At 36.8% G+C, this 17,715-nt stretch overlaps 1 protein-coding gene across 1 annotated transcript; it reads left to right on the top strand.

Annotated features, from left to right (window-relative positions):
- The first annotated feature begins 8,691 nt into the window (after positions 1-8,691).
- On the top strand, positions 8,692-17,531 carry LOC113228279 (glycine receptor subunit alpha-4). Its single transcript, XM_026461544.1, has 8 exons — positions 8,692-8,780; positions 10,398-10,581; positions 10,917-11,143; positions 11,944-12,026; positions 12,358-12,492; positions 12,908-13,084; positions 15,988-16,193; positions 17,103-17,531. Exons 1-8 carry the CDS (start codon positions 8,692-8,694, stop codon positions 17,274-17,276), a joined length of 1,275 nt encoding a protein of 424 aa, XP_026317329.1. The 3' UTR covers positions 17,277-17,531.
- The last annotated feature ends 184 nt before the right edge of the window (positions 17,532-17,715 follow it).

The raw sequence follows: 17,715 nt of genomic DNA, 5'->3' as shown, positions 1-17,715 counted from the left end.
TGAGCGTGTCTGTAGCAAATGGTGCAAGGTTCCTTTGACACGCCACACCACACCACACCCACCTTAATCTTATTAGCTAGTTGGGATGATGGCCTTATGACGAGCGGAAAGCGAGTTAAAACGTATGACATTGATCAAAATCCTTTACAAGTTCTGTGAATTTTGATACTGCAGAACGTGTCTCACAATGGTAGCGCTACCATAGGCTTAATAACAACAATAACAACTTCATACTATGGGTGCATCCCATAGTTAGGCATAGAGGTAATTAAAAAAAAAGAAAAGAAATATAGTGACGTTTAATGAATAAATGAATAATGAATAAACACACAATTAAATGTAAGCTCGCAAATCCACAATGTTCATTTCTATAACTGAATATACTGTTTCTCAAAATATTCTCCGTTAGCGTTAATGCACTTTTTCATAGGAATGAACCAATTTTGAAAACATTTATGCCACTCCTACGTGACAATATCTGAAACATATTTTTCATACTCTTTGACAGCCTCTTCATGTGATAAAAATCGTTGACCGTGTAATTGGTTCGTAATTCTTGGAAATAAATAAAAGTCACAAGGTGTCAGGTTGCGATTGTATGCGGGATGGCTCATAAGGTCAACATTGTTCTCATTCAAAAATTCATTTTTATCTGTCTGGCCGTGTGAGAACTGGCATTATCGTGGTGCAAGATGATACGGCGTTAACGGTTATTTTTACGGAATTTGTCAATAACTTCCGGCAAACACATTTGTTTGCCAATCACTATTCACGGTACAACGATTCTCCAAAGCAACAGTAGCCACGTGTCTAGTTTTATTAAAAAAAGAAGCAATCATCCGCTTATAGGCACTTTGCACGTGTGCCACTTTGGTTGGTTTCATCTCATCTCGAAATACCCGTTCGCTCGATTGCTGCTTTGTTTTGAGATCGTAACTATAAATCCATATTTCGTCACCTGTTACTATGTTCCACACCAAATTTGACGCCCCTTCGTTAAATCTGGTAAGCATGGCATTGCACCAAGTGACGCGATCCGTTTTTTGCGCCTCAGTGAAATTGTGTGGAATCCGCCGAGAGCACAGCTTTTTCACAGCCAAATGTTCGTGTAATATTGATTGTATTTGACCCATGCCTATGCCCAAAGATGCCCGAATCTCATGGTATGTCATATGCCTGTTTGTTTTGATCATACGGCACACAGCATCGATTTTTTTTTGTTCACAGCAATGGATGTGCGACCATCACGAAATTTGTCACTGAGATTCACACGACCGCCTTTGAATTCTGCAAACCAGCTATAAATAGTCGTCTTGCATGGTGCTTCATCGCCAAAAGCAGTTTGAAGCCGAGCGAAGCCCCGCTGAGCTGTTAAAGTACACTTAAAGTCGTAGAAAATGATACTACGAAAATTTTCACGAGTTAATTCCATGTAGACAACCAATTTCTAAAATGACGCCACAATGTAAAAATAAGTGACAGTCAGATGAAACAAACTGTATTTATTCTACGGCCAAAGAGTTCCATTTTCAAATGTTGTATTTACTTTTTAAATATTGTTTATATAAGTGGCCTATTCCGGAAACTTAGAGTGAGCCCTATGTACCTATACATAAAAGTTTTCCTGTGCTTCCATTGACTTACAAATAAATGGACGACGGGTCTAATACAAAAACCACGAAAAAAATGTCCCAAGTCAACCTATTCGAAATTTAAATTGTAATGTCATCGCAGTATCGCGCTGTCAGTCGAACAAATGAAGACTAAAGCGGAGTTTGGCGCTCTGTAGCGCCTTACAAGTGCGGACACTTTTTAGCGCGGACCCGACGTCCATATAATTGTAAGTCAATGTGTGCTTCAGTGAGTATTTCCACGCGGTGTAAATTAATACGAATAAAATAAGAACGTCTGACGTTCAAACAGCGCTTGATGGCGAATGACGGGGTAGCGGTCGGCGCGGTAGGTATATCGTTAAACCGCTGGACAATTTGCTAATTTTGTGATAAATGTGAATTTAATAACTGATAGGGCTTTATGTGAAAACCAAAATTTAGCAGGTTTTCTGTAGGACTTGAAGAGAGTCTCCATATAAAAATTATGAAGTTAGAGATACTTTATTTTTAAATTATTCGTTTTAGACTTGTATTTTAGCCAATTTTCAGTGTATGATCGGATAAAGTACGGATGTACTTTATCCGATCGTGATATCGTGTAACACATTATTAGCACATTCTTTAGACAATATTGTCCTAGTCACTTGGTATTTATAGTATAGTATACTAAAAATACCAAGTACCTATATATAGTATTTATAGGTGTAACTATTTAATACCTAAACCCTTTAACATAGATATAGACATCTTTTTATTGGCATAAATACAACAACACAAAACCATACTAAAAACAGTTTACATACAAAAAATATTAAACGTGACTGTATGACATTGATTTATTTACATTGATTATTATCTTAATTAAATTACTTTTGTTTTCATGTCCTAACTGTTGTAGATTTTAAGGCTTGGTCCTGTGAAGGTGGACGCCTATAATCAGTGATTTGTGACTATTTAATCATAATTATTAGTGTTATTTTATTATTATTATTATTTGGAAGTATTGGACAAGTATAATTAATAATAATAGTATAATTCGTATGCATTGATGGTACGTCATGGCGATCTAAAATAAATGTTATATCATCTTTATTGTACCCATGATGACGAATAAAATTATTTGATTTGATTTGATTTGATTTCGAACACACAATTACACTTAAATCTAGTTTATAAAGGCAAAGTAGAGGTATAGTATAGTCTGTATCGTAGCGTTATGCCAACACTGGACTTACCTCAGCATGTGCTGCAGTGTCCTACCACAGCGCTGGTTTTCAGTAAGCCCGCAGAGCTCAACGCCAACAAACAATGTAAAAAGAAAAAATAAATGAACAAGCACGGAAAATTGCGTTGTCAATAATACCATAATATTTTATTATTAATATATATTGTGATTTTTATAAGGATAAATTAATTAATATATATATAGCAACATAAATAATTAATAGCAGAATGCATATAAGAACAAATTTAAAGAAAATCCCAAATTTAATGGGATCATATATCACTGCGTCAGCGAACCGTCTATCTAGAAAATGCAGGAAGAACACGGCCACCCGTAGGAAATTCGGCCTAATATGTTGATAATAACTCTTTCAGTTTGATTTTAAAACAGAAGATCGACTTGATCTGATGACCGACTTTGATCTAGGGAAACAGTCTTTCCCGATTCTCCTCCGGTAACTCATCTTAATATCGCCTAACCTCTTGTAAATACCACCCGCTGTCGCTTATGCAAAGATACATCCCTAAATCCTGTACTTACTACAGTTTCAGTATTTTTAATTCAGTCAATGATTATAAGTGAAAGAAACGTTACAACTATTGTACGTACACATTTAATAATGAATCAGAAAGTGCAAATGTATTTGTAAATTAAATATACTTCGCTATTAAGTTTCTCTGTTAAGTTTGTGAAATTGAATATCAGTGTTATATACTGGCAAGCGTTCGGATGTTTCGGGTTTATGTTTTATTTTATTGTTTGTGTTCACGACTTAACAGTTAAGTATTACATGATTCAGTTGCATCTTAAGTGGCTAATAACTTTGACCAGTTTATATAGAATATCTCAGATAGTGTGTTTATTGTTATTCTTTATCATCGTCACTCTATTTAAGAGCGCCACTCTTTTGTTAATATTAAAAAAAAAGTGTGTATTTGACTTCGTCTCACCCTGAAGGAGAGTGACGATGAGGTCGACGATGGAGCATGTACAATGCCTATTCACTCTCGCCTTGAAAAGACCCAAGTTACAGCGTTCAGAGAACAAATCTGAAAATTCCACTCCATAGGCGTGTCTTGTCGATGTAGCCTCGTCCATACTTTAACCTCTTATAGCCGCCCACTTTGATATTCTTTTTTATTTGTTCACAGGACTTAATTCTTGGTCTTCATCATTTTCTTTTTCCTTCTATCTTCTCCTCATTTATAACTGTTATGAATTAGTCACTACGTAATTTTTCAATATATGAATTTTTAATTAACCGAATAGCCTCTCTTGAAGAAAACGTTTGTATTAGAGAGAAACTTTAATATTGTAGTAAATTCAAGAGAAGGGTAGTGGATACCAGCAGCCTTAGCACGGTTACAAAGATAGAACTATCAATGTAGAGCACGATCATTGCGCACACTATTAGGTACTTTAGTAGCACTATAGTCGGTAGAGAAGAAAGTATTTTCTCTACTCTGGCAGTACAACGTTTAACGATTGACATTCGACATAATAGATCATGGTTCCCAAAAATTTTGGCCCACGTAGACAAGTAACAAAAACACGTATTATGTATAAACTTAACACCTCCTGGACAGCATCAACGCCCCCCAATTGCTTCCGAGGACCCTACCACCTTAGGTCTCTTCAACGCCCCCTAGGCGGTAGGGACCACTTTGGGAAACTATGTAAAAGAGGTATCGCGTAATTCCCAACAAAAAAAATGCATATGTTGCTACTTTGCTTATCATCTGTTCCCCCTATGCAAAAACGAGAGATATCCATTTGCTGCGATTTTGACCTGCTTGTTTTCAACATTTGTAACCTAGTTAATTTGAAACGAGAATTTAATTGACATCCGTGGTGTGGTATACATTTTTACCCTATTGACTGAATTGTATGTTATCTAATGAAGCCGTATACTCGATCGCGTCGTGGCGCTCGATTTTTGCATCCGATTACGTATTTTACGTTATGTGGGGCAGATGGTCTTGCAAAAAGGTCAAAAAGTTTACAAAAATATCTAAACCTTATTCTTCTTGGAAACAAAACATTGTTTTATTTAAATTGCGTATGTCTGTTTCGGAGCTCTTTATATGTCATATGGTCACGGCTGTCGGATTTGGTAATAGCAATAGTTACCTCTTTTATTTATTTCTTTATTTGACGCACGGAACAATTTACATTCAATGGCACTTACTCCAATAAATGTTGGAATTTATGGTTTTAATCTAGAATGGAAACCTAACATATGTGTACATAGAGCATGATTATTCAGCTCGTAAACATTAATATTAAAAGTAAGTTTCTTCAACATGTGTATATAGATAAAAATTAAATACCTAATATACAAAAGCGTAATAACTAGTGGAAATAAAAATACAAAATGATGACTATTGGGAAGACGAGGCGAAGTGATTCTGAATACCGTTACGAAATCTGGAAATGGTGTTGTCAAAGTCAAATAATCATTTATTTCCTTTATTTTTTTCCATCCTCTAACTTTATTCCATAGGTAAAATGTTTACATTTGAAAACGTAATTTTTTAAGCTACTGCTCGTTCACTACGCTGACCTCTTTGAGAAGAACGAGCAAGAAACTCACACAACAAATAAGCTTAAATGCTATAGAATACATTTTGAATCATATTTGTGTGGAATCTAGACTCACCTTGTCTTTCCATACATCTTTATCTAACACGTAGTCTACAGTTTTGTAATATGACTTTTCAATTAAAATACTTTTAATGTAAGTTTTAAACTAAGGAAATAGTAATCTTAATATATGTTAGTTACCCATAAAAGAATCGTTTACCTTAGTTAAACGAAAACGTGGTACCATGAGTTTGGACGAAAGCATCAAAATTTTGGTCAAAAACATCAATCTCATTCCATTCACCTCCAGATTTTGATGTTATTAATTTATTATAGGTTCGGCACATTCTCGTCAAGGGATTATAAACGGAAGTATTATTTTTGTATACATGCACATAATAAATGTTTTACGGCGACGGGGATTTGGCCTAATATTAAAGTTAATGTAGGTTAAAAGAATGGGAGAAATTATTATGTATTAATTTATGCAAATAATAGCCATCAACCAGCTTTTTTTATTTTTATTTTTTATAAAATTTGTGCGCATTTTACCATCATCTCACCTAATGGCAAGTGATAATGAGGTCGACGATGGAACATGCGCATCTAATGAATGCCTATTAACTCTCGCCTTGAAAAGGCCCAAGTTATAACGTTCACGCAACAAGTCTGCAGGCAGGGAATTCCACTCCATAGCCATTGGCTATATAAATGTGGAAGCGTAACGCTTCGTGCGAATCTATGGAATATCCACAACATGGGGGTGGAATCCAAGCCCAGTCTACGTCAAGTCCCTCGGTGACGGAAAGGGGATGGCATTTCATGCACCCCACCAAAAACTTGTACCAAAATGTTACGTTTATATACCGCCTCAGTTATTTATGCTAATGAATCTGTTTTTTTTTTAATAATATCAAGTGACGGGACGAACAAGTCGTGCGCTCGGTGGTAAGCGACACGCCTGTCCATAACAGTTGCAGTGCCACTCAAAGCTTTAAATCGCAAAGATCTTAGGGGCACTGCCACTGCGCCCGTCACCCTGAGACATAAGTTGAGAAGTCCCATGTGCCTGTAATTTCACCAGCGCCCTTACCCTTCATAACCGTAACGCAATAACGTGAGCATTACTGCTTGGCGGCAGAAATAGGTAAGGTGGCAGTACTTCCCTGGACGAACTCTTTCACACATCTACTGCTACTAAAAAAAGTTGGTAGGTATCGTGTTCATGCGATCCCACCTTTTTGCTACAATCTGAATGTAGATAATATAACCAGGTGCTAACAAAGATAGAAACGTAAATCATACATAAATAGGTTGTGTAGGCATTGTATTGGTTATATATGCATAATCTGTGCTACGTGTGAACTATACAACCCTTTAAACGGATTAGACTTGTAAGGTGTGTAAGACTTCGTGAAAACTGGATGCCTTCATTGATATGAGTACTTACATACATAACCTAAGCTGGTGAATATTGTTTCAGTAGTTATATCGTAGGACAGAATCTTGACAGCAGACATAGAAATGAGACATAACTGTTGCATTGTACTAACATTTGGGAACGGGAACAAACGCGTTTACATACGAATAGGTATTTTTCACACCACGGCCACACGGCCAGTGCAACCTGGCCGAAACGTCGGGAAACTAGGTAGTTGTGAAAAATACCTACTCGTATGTAAACGCGTTTATTCCCGTTTCCAAATGTTAATAACTGTTATAAATTGTTATAATGATTTTTCACAATTTTCACAGAAAAGAACATAGTCTCGTCTTTTGGTATGAATACGTCACTAATGGCACAAAAAATCGCTCTGATGTTCCTTGACCTAATTAGCATTCGACAAATTGAATAATCGATAATTTAGCCGCCCAACCGGACAGGCGTGTTATCACTAAGGGTGTGCACAGATCAGAAAGGCTTGTGAGTTGCACACGTACATTAGTTGTGTGATCTGTTCGCGCGCCACTCTTGCCACATACATTATGTATTTAACAACTGGCGTGGAGCGCGCTTGAAGTGCGCGTGCATTGCACATGCAGTGCGTTCGCGGCGCACTCGCCAGATCTGTATGCACCCTAAAGAACGTCACGTAAATGCTTAAAACTTGCGTAGCAAGTCCGAGACAAAGATCTCCTTTGGGTTGTAAAGACGGGATAGTTTTATGATTTATTTATTGTCCAAAGGCGCTTTGCATCATTTAGACTTAGTCAATGAGGATCTGCTAAGTTAACCTTCAAATTACGCTTGTTAAAGCTATGGCGCGACAATCGCACGTCTGTAGCGCTTTAATAATTTTTAGTTCACTTAGGGTGAGGCCAGACGAACGTAAAATTACGTTCGTGAGTTGCGTTATTTGAGTTTCGTAATATACGCTGCATTCGGTTTCATATATTATAAAATTACGTTTTATACCACACGACGACGCATGACGACTGATTTCGGTAGCACCGTGCGACGTGCTGGTGTGGGTGTGCGTGAGTGCACACATTTCTTGCTCGATTACACTGTATATCTCAAGCACCCCGTACAAACGCTTAAAAGCAACGTAATGAAATACGATCGTCTGGCGCTCCAACCGAATTTCAATCGACACTACACAACTTACAAAATTCTTGCTCGTCTGGCCTCACCTTAATTGTGACGGCAAAAGCGGCGTGCGTGTGTCACGTCGATGGCCGCTGCCACTGCGCTTCTAAATAGATACATAGATAAAACGTTTATCCAGTTTAAATACAAACATTTACAATCAAGGGATTGTCATAGAGATTGACAAGATATAACACAAAAGCACATGGAACATAAATTAGTACACATTGATAGAAACACATATTTACTGAGAATAAACCTCTACTAACACTCACGAGTTGAAACCATTTTTAACTCGTGTCTACTCTTGAAAACCTGAGTAACGGTTATTATTTAGTACCTAAAGCTTCCTTAAATTCCTTCATTAAGACTTTGAAAGTTCTGTCTTGGGCCAGCGTTATAGACTATGGCCTAAATCCCTCTGCTAAGAGTACTAAATGATATATAATATATGGTGTGATGATGGTGATAAAAATGATGATATAAATACTTATGAATTTGAAAAAAAATCATCAATGTTAATAATTTTTATGCATGTTACAGGAAACGTCCTAATTGAACTTGAGTGGTACGACATGACTGTTGCAAATAATTGATAATTATGAACGAATTTAAGATAAAAAAGTGATGTTGAAGGTTAAAGAGAAATACAGCAAAGTCAAAAGACTTTGAACTCCAAGATGAAGTGGAAATCATGTGTTCAGCTACTGCTAACTCTAGTTTCAGCAAGATCTTCGGAAGCCAGAAGAATAGCTGCCGTCAGTTTTCTGTAAGTATTTGATACTTATGAAAATGAAAATTTTAGTATTGTATCAGCATTACTGTGTTCCGGTTTTGAAGGGTAAGGGTGCTGTTAAAATTACAGGCACATGGGACTTGTCAACTTATGTATCAGGGTGACGGGCGTAGGCGTAGCTTACCATTAGGTGCACGACTTGTTCGTCCCGTCACTTGATATTATTATAAAAGCAAAAAAAAACTTAATATACTGACCGATAAGAGTCAGACCAATGAGCAGTGGTAACTGAGTAAATGAGCAACCGACGTAGCGAATCAATGTGGCAGCATGTGCCCCTAAAATCATGGGAAATGAAAAAAAATGTAATTTACGTAAATTTGTGAGTGTGTAGTTGCAATACCTGTCACTAACGATAAAGGAAAACATCGTAATGAAAATTGCACTTCGAAAAAGGTTTTCGACCTTTGAAAAACATGCGGAGTCTTCTAATTCATACGTGACGGACTTGGGCTTAAACCCCCTCCCTAGAGGAGACCTGTACCCAGCAGTGGATGGTGCTGAAGCAGTCAGTCAGGGCTACCTATCATAAGCCAGAAACATGATTTACAGACTTTAAAACAGGTTCGAAAATGCAAACAAATTAACTTCTGCTTTTTCATAACTAACCTAACATTCAAAACGAGGACGCACCAATGTTTACCGCTGCCCACATATTGTACTTTTGGGTTTATTTACCATGTCTCTATAATTTCATCTAAGAAAAACAATTTTTACGAAACGAGTACCTAGCAAACTATATGGAAAACAGATAGTAAGGTAAACATGAATAGACCAAACAAACTACTGCCAAAAGAATACTTAAATGTAATGTCATTTCTAAAAATAGTTTTTCCGACAAATGATACGTCTGCTGTAAGATATTTCTGTGTTACAAATTTATACCAAAACAGTAATAGCATTAATGAAACAAAATTGTATTACTTATATTTTATAAAAAAAATTCCAACCTTATTTAGGAATAACGAAATTCGGAAAAACACATTCGTGAAATATTTGAAATCCCTTATGCCTCTTATAGCGCTTACTGTCCCTACCCTTCAACCCAAATCTCCGAACAAGTGCTGATTAGCAATGGAGGTGGCACTTATAATCAAGGTCTCACCAGGTACAGATATGGTGGACCCTATCACCTGCAAAACACAAAAGTTAAACATGCACTTAACAGCCAGAAGATGTGTTTTCAATTATACGGAGGATAATGCCCTCGCGGATGCTGTTAGGAACTTTTTTTCGTTCAAAATTTATTATTATTATTACCTATAATTACGAGTAGTTAGGTAGATACAGATACTTGGAATGAAATATAAACACGTAGCAAATTTACAATCTAGCAATCAATATTGAATAGATCTAATTATTTAAAAATTTTGCTGGAGTATTATTTGTGCAAAACGTTTTAGGATTATAAGAATATTCCATTTCAAACGACTTTACGACCTAGACTATAGTTAGAAATTTCAAAGAGCCCCTTTTTCCAAACAGTTACCGCCAAAGTGGAAACTTTATACGAGGGGATACAAGTGTCTGTCCAGAAACATCCGGTGAGTTCGTTAGTTTAGTTTTCAATACAACTATTTTGATTTTCAGAACAAACTCCTCATACCAAGAAATAGAGCTCAAATCGGAGTCCAGCCTGTCGTTGCAGGACATCCTTCCAGTCAAGGCGAAGTATTACGATAAAAACCGGGCGCCGAAGCTCCTGGGCCAACCCACTATCGTCTACTTTCATGTCACTGTTCTATCTTTGGATTCTATTAATGAAGAGAGTATGGTAAGATGCGCTTTAGTTTCACTGCTATCTATTCGAAGACTCTACTAATACATAGCCAAAGTTACTTCAAGGCAACCACGATTGTTTTTTTTATTAAGGGACAAAACAAAAAAAAAACAAAAACAACAACAACAACAACAACTTTTAGAGGATCTGATGAGAGTGGCAAGTAACAGTTGGTGGCAAAAGCCTTGAAACAGTCTGTATCTGCATTATAGGCTCAATCGGGGAGAGGTCTTTTCAGCATAGTTTTGGATAATTCTGATTTTGATTACTGTCCCAGAGTAGGACGGTCTAACCATTACGTCGTTACATTTTTGTTCCTATTCTTCCAGACCTATGTCGCAGACATATTTCTCGCCCAATCCTGGCGAGATCCGCGTCTCCGGCTACCAGAAAATATGCACGAGGAGTACAGGATCCTGGATGTGGAATGGCTGAACAACATTTGGAGACCAGACTGCTTTTTCAAGAATGCCAAGAAAGTTACCTTCCACGAAATGAGCATTCCTAACCATTATTTGTGGCTGTATCATGATAAAACTCTGCTGTATATGTCTAAGTAAGTGGTATACCATGTTTGTAAATGTTTTTTTTGTAGTCTGTAATCCAAATTCCGAGTGAAATATTTACAGGAAATGAAACTATTTTTTCGGATCTAAATCCAACTTATTTGTTTATCAAAACAAACCAACGTTTCGGATTCTTTACAAGCCCCATAATCATGGTTGACTGCCGTGGCATGGAACTAAAACAAATATACGCAGATCCGAAGGAAATGGTTTCATTTCCTATGTGTAACCTAAGGCTCAATTGTAATCTAACCTAAAGCGTAAATGCGGCGGATTGGAATGGAAGCGAATTTGTGTAACGATATCTATTGTACATAGCGTACTTAATGAACTTTATGGTAACGGATCATGTATAACGGACAAACTAGATACGAGCCAAAAATCTGTCATAAAATTCTCACGCATGCTCAAAAATGCTTACACATTCACGAGGATTCCGCAGCTGCTGTCGGCGACGCCTGGCGAATCCACGGACAGTGGCGCTTAGGCAGGCGCAGTGTGACGTCAAACGTCGACGAAATACAGCCTAAAGGCGCGGTCGCTGGAATGCACGAGCTTTCACGGGAATGCTCGAGCATTCCAGCGACTCCGTTCCGCTGCAATGTTTGATACGAAATATTCATGCCAATCTCTTTCGTAAAAGCATGCTCAATATTTCGTAGTACTGTGCAAAAAACCCTTTCATGTCTACTTTTCTCTGAAAACCGTGTTGTTCCAAAACTGTAACTTTGCTCTGTTTAAATTTAGAGCTAAAGGGCGACTCAAATTTCAATTTCCTTTTCATTTTCAGATTGACATTGGTGTTATCCTGTGCCATGAAATTCGAGTCCTACCCACATGACACTCAAAGTTGTTCTATGATGATTGAAAGTCGTAAGTTAGCATCTTTCGGTGCATTGTATTGTGAGTTGTACCCTATATCTATGGTTGTACCTTAATTGCATGGAAGATGAAGGTATTTTGCCTTTACCACACTATGCTCAATACTGATTAAATGCATCGCAAAATCGCGTTTTGTCAGGTTTCTTCACAATATTTTCATTTAAACTTGATTTGATTCAAAAGGACCAAGAAGAATAAGTCTTGCTGGTAATAGAATATGGACTCCTTTAATGCATAAATGTCTAATTTTACTATTGCAAAACATAAGAATTTATTCTTATACAATATATTATAGTAAAGGCACAACGCTATCTCCTTGCAGTATCCCATACTGTCCACGACCTGGTGTTCATCTGGAACCTAACGGACCCTCTAGTGGTGAATCCTGACATCGAGCTGCCGCAACTGGATATTTCTAACAACTACACTTCTGATTGTACTATTGAATATTCTACAGGTATAGTAAATCTCGTGGATAATCTGCTTTACAGAAAAATCAGCTATCGACGAAAACGACCTTAGCGCTTGTTTATACACATACTAAATTTTGTGGTAGGACCTCCTTTAAATTGCCGTCATAAACATAGTAGCAGTAGACCTCCCAGTGAAGGTGTTCATCTAAGGAAGTACTGCCACCATACCTCCGGTCCGGTATCCGATTTTGAAGGGTATAGATGCCGGTGAAACTATAGGCAAATGGGATTTCTTTACTTTTGTGTCTCAGGGTGACTGGGGCAGTGGTAGTGGCCCACAGATCTTTGCGATTTAAAGCTTTCAGTGACACTGCAATACTGTGTGTCACTTGATACTTACAACATAGTAGTATATCATTGTTCACAGTTAAATGAGGAAACTAACCTTGAATTTTTCAGGTAACTTCACCTGCCTAGCTATAGTCTTTAATCTTCGTCGCCGGCTCGGCTACCACCTCTTCCACACGTACATACCATCAGCTCTGATCGTCGTTATGTCCTGGATCTCATTCTGGATCAAGCCCGAAGCCATTCCTGCTAGAGTCACTTTGGGAGTCACTTCTCTGCTGACGTTAGGTAAATGTTTACTGATGACAAAGTATGTAGTTTATGAAAGATGGTTTGACAATGGTAAATAAAATGATTACTTATTTGGTGCAAAGTTGAGTGGTCCCTTCATAAAACAAGACACAAAATTGCTGGAAAATTATATATATAGTCACGGTACTGTGCTGTATCTATACGCTATTTTTTGTGTGGGGTAAGAGGTTCCATTTGTGTGTTGTAAAATAGTAGTTTATGCAATTGTTGCATAATGAGGGTTCTTAAAGTCAGTGCTCGTGGCCCTAAGTAAAAGGTACGATATTTTAAGACCTAATTATGTAATGATTACGTACAATACTTTTTCTACGAGTAAATTAAAATAATGAAACACCACCAGTATTTAAAGATTATTAATCGCACCTCTCATGGAAGAATGGCATAGGTGGAATTACGTCAAACATGTTTATTGCTCCATTAATACATAGAAAAATGTAACCTACATCCTCCCTAATTGGAAAGGATGTGGATTATGTTTTTCTGTATCTAATCTCCAATTGGAGACGATGTGGGTTATATTTTCTGTTTCTAATGGAGCAATAAACATGTTTGACGTAATTCCACTTATGCCATTCTTCCATGAGGGGTGCCATTTGTTAACAGTCCATGAAAAAAAACTCAAACAATAGCCAAACGAACACTACAAAACAAAACAAATCAAAGAGAATAGAATTAAGAATAGAAGTGTCTGTGGTTGGCCAAGTAGGTACCGCTTATGTTTTAACCAAACAGGTGGCAGTAAAGCGTTTGAGTAGCGTCATATTTGTTATTTTTTATTGTTTATATAAATATCGAGTTCTTAGGTTTTCGCGATTGTTACACATGGGAAATGAAACTGTTTTTCCGGATTTAAATCGCGTATATTTGTTTTTTCAAACATTCATTCATTCAATAATTGTAAAAAAAAAAAATTTCTTTGTAAAAAAATCTGTAAAAAAAATAAAATAAGGTATTTAATTAATAACTATAGTGAAAAAATAGGGTGGTTTCCGTTAATATTAGACATAACTGGTTGGTGACTGTATCACCTCAGTCAACCGTGACCATGGGACCTGTAAAGGACCCTAAATATCGGTTTGTTTGATAAAACAAATATACGCGATTTAAATCCGGAAAAATAGTTTCATTTTCTATTTGTTTACAAAATAGTTATTTTTTGCCAAATATAACGTAAAGCCTTTGTAATTATTATGTAACATTTTAAGAAATTACTTGATAAAATAATTTTAATTTTAATAAATTTCACAAATACAGTGACGTTACTCTGTTCAGGAACACTACAGTTCTTCTCTTGATTAGCAAAAATACGAAAATTCTGTAGCACTAGAGCTCCTTGTGAAAGAGTTCGTCTAGGGAAGTACTGCCACCTTTGCTACTTCTGCCGCCAAGCAGTAATGGGAGTATTACTGCATTCCGGTTTCGAAGGGTAAGGGTTCTGGTGAAATTACAGGCTCATGTGAGTATTATACTCAGAGCTCTTAGTATTATATTTATATACGTAAAAAATGACGTTCTTTTATTAAAATTCATTATGTTTCAGTTTATTGGCAAGTACCATAGACTATAGAAATAGCATTTTGGCTGTGAACTATGAAGACCGCCTTTGTGATATGGTTTATGAAATTATTATTTACAGATAAAAGTACAGTAGTAAAATGTAATACCATAAGCCCAATAAATCATTTATAAAACCAAAATTATTTTACGCATTACATTTCTATGACTGTGCAGATGAAACTCCGGACTTAATAAACAAAAAATAAAAATACTTTATTTCGTCTTAGATATAGACAAAATTTCATACAAGGTTGAGACCTTCTTTTAAGTATGAAAATACTTTTCAAAATATTAAATAGAATTATAAAATAAATAAATACGATTTATCTTGACCCACTTTAGCAGCAACTTCTAAACAAAGTCATTCAAAAACAAAATCATGACATACCACATTAACACCCACCTGCACAGTCTAAGTTCGTAAACTTATGCTAATGTGTGCCAGACGTATGCAAAGTTCATCACCCGAGCTTTACTGTTAATGAACCTTATTAAGTTTATCCCGGTGAAGCTTTACCTACTGTGTAACTGAACCATTGAATTTCTTCTGAAGGTATGTACCTATTTCAAGCGTGTCGAATAGAGGAGCGGCATCTCCCTGTCTATAGATTGCAGCGTAACTGCGATCGCCAAACATTGTTTATTTTGTAACCTACCTATGTGTAGAAGTGGAATATTGAAGGCAGCTTAATGGGTTTATAGTCCGAAGGTTAGTTTGATTCTGACGCGAAGTCCCTTCCGAGTCTTTACGAACTGCATGAAAAGACGACCATCGGTTGGTGAAGGTCTAAAAGACGCGTTGGATACAGGTGGCTCAGAGCAGCTCATTAACTGTAAAGATGGCATTGGTATTCTGTATTTCCGGTTCAAATTTTCGATATTATTATCAGTTTTTCAGCCGAATGATAATCTGCTGCTGGAAACTGGACCTCCAGCATATGAATGAATAGAAACTGTTTATCCTTAACATTTTTAATTGGAAGAGTTGGAAATACGGATTATCAATGTCATAGGACTGTCTGTCTACCTTTCTCTTTTTAGCGTCAACACCATTGACTTACAAATAAATGGACGACGGGTCTAATACAAAAACCACGAAAAAAATGTCCCAAGTCAACCTATTCGAAATTTAAATTGTAATGTCATCGCAGTATCGCGCTGTCAGTAGAACAAATGAAGACTAAAGCGGAGTGTCGCGCTCTGTATACGATTTTAGCGCCTTACAAGTGCGGACACTTTTTAGCGCGGACCCGACGTCCATATAATTGTAAGTCAATGGTCAACACGGTTAGATTCATCATGTTGATGACTTCTTGTTTCAGCAACCCAAAACACACAATCGCAGCAATCCCTCCCACCGGTTTCTTACGTAAAGGCAATCGATGTTTGGATGTCATCATGCTCCGTATTCGTATTTCTCTCACTCTTCGAGTTCGCTGTGGTCAATAACTACATGGGACCAGTCGCCACTAAAGCTATGAAGGGTTATTCTGATGAGGATTTGTCGAGAGAATTGGATGCTTTTAAGGTTCGTAAGCTTTCTTACAAGCCCATTAATCTTTAAATCGAACTTTTATTAACAATTTAAGACTTCAAAATAGTCAAACGACAACGATACTGTTATGAAAAAAAATTATAACAAATTCAAAAAACAAATTACAATTAAATAAATGCTGTGTGAGCTCTCTCTTCTTTTTATGTTCGCCATCGTGGTGAAAGTATTTGCCAATTGCTGTAATTACTTGCCGATTGTGGCCCTGGATGCGCCAGACGTACAGGATAAGAATGGAGGCTCCTGTCGTGCTCTCTTAATTTGCTACTAAGGAAAATAAGCGAATGGCTATGTGATAGTTATAATAAAACAAAAATGAGACCCTTTAAGAACGCAATTTTTAACTTATTCCTGTTTGTTTTTACCTATTTTTCACGTCTGAAGCGCGTTGCTTTTTGCAATTTTGTATTAAACATAGTCGAGTCGAGTTTCGGAAATATTCGCGTTAAAATTTTGGTGTTAATTGGTTTTATAAATTTTGCTCTCAATTTGGCTTTATTATGTTTTGGTAGAAATAATATCACCTTTAGATTTGGCAACTCGAATCAGATCCTCAAAGTGACGGATCTGCTTAGTATTTATATTGTTACTTTTTTATTATATATTGTTTGAATCATAAAGGTAAAATATTTTTAATTATTATCAAACTATTTAAAAGTTTAAAACCCGAGAGGTCATCTGTACGTCAAAGTGACTTCTACCACGTTACGCTAACGATAACCCTTTCGGCACGTTAGTGGGAGCATTGGAGAGTATCGTTTTTACAACTAACGTTTAGTGGTAGAAAGGGGTTAATGACCGCCATTGACATGCTAAATAACACTTTGAATAGTGACTTTGTATAATGTCGATCGACACAAAATATTTATTAGGTTTTTGTTTCAGCACATATTTCCAAATACGGGTGATCCTCGCGCCAGCACTTCAGCCTCGATCCCGCAGTATGACACGTTTTGCAACGGTCGGGAGACTGCGGTATACATCGATCGCTTCTCTAGGTTCTTCTTTCCGTTTTCTTTCTTTATTTTGAATGTCGTTTATTGGTCTACTTTTTTGTAATTGATTTATCAGGAACGACGTTTATTGTATCATCACGTAAAATTTTTGCAACAAAAATTATGGCGGTTTTCGCTTGTGTTGGGTTGGCCACAGAGTCCGTGCGGTATCAAAGTAATAGTAGAGCTGCTGCTTATTTCTACCGTCAAGCAGTAATGCTCAAGCAGTAATGTTAGCATTACTGCTTTCCAGTTTTGAAGAGTAGAGGTGCTGTTGAAATAACAGGCACATCAACTCAAGTCTCAGGGTGACGGGCGCAGTGACAGGGCTCCCCAAATCTCTGTAATTTAAAGCTCTGAGAGGCATTGCAATTGTTATGGACAAGTACTTGGACGCCTTGTTCGTCCCCTCAGGTAGATATCATAAAAAAGTATAAATGTAAAACATAAAAAAAAAAATCAAATCATTTTAATCAATTATTTATTGGCCATGTTGATGTACA

The sequence above is a fragment of the Hyposmocoma kahamanoa genome, unplaced genomic scaffold (assembly GCF_003589595.1).
Source record: "Hyposmocoma kahamanoa isolate Upper Pololo Valley unplaced genomic scaffold, ASM358959v1 224, whole genome shotgun sequence".
In the NCBI taxonomy this organism is placed as follows: Eukaryota; Metazoa; Arthropoda; class Insecta; order Lepidoptera; family Cosmopterigidae; genus Hyposmocoma; species Hyposmocoma kahamanoa.
The sequence above is the reverse complement of the archived record's forward strand: the minus strand, read 5'-3'. Positions and strand labels throughout refer to the sequence as shown.

Excerpts from the sequence above, each read along its gene's own strand:
- LOC113228279 (XM_026461544.1), top strand. The coding sequence starts at position 8,692 with ATGAAGTGGAAATCATGTGTTCAGCTACTGCTAACTCTAGTTTCAGCA. Across the intron at positions 11,144-11,943 it reads ACTCTGCTGTATATGTCTAA|ATTGACATTGGTGTTATCCT; the intron begins GTAAGTGGTATA and ends TTTCATTTTCAG. Across the intron at positions 13,085-15,987 it reads CACTTCTCTGCTGACGTTAG|CAACCCAAAACACACAATCG; the intron begins GTAAATGTTTAC and ends TTCTTGTTTCAG.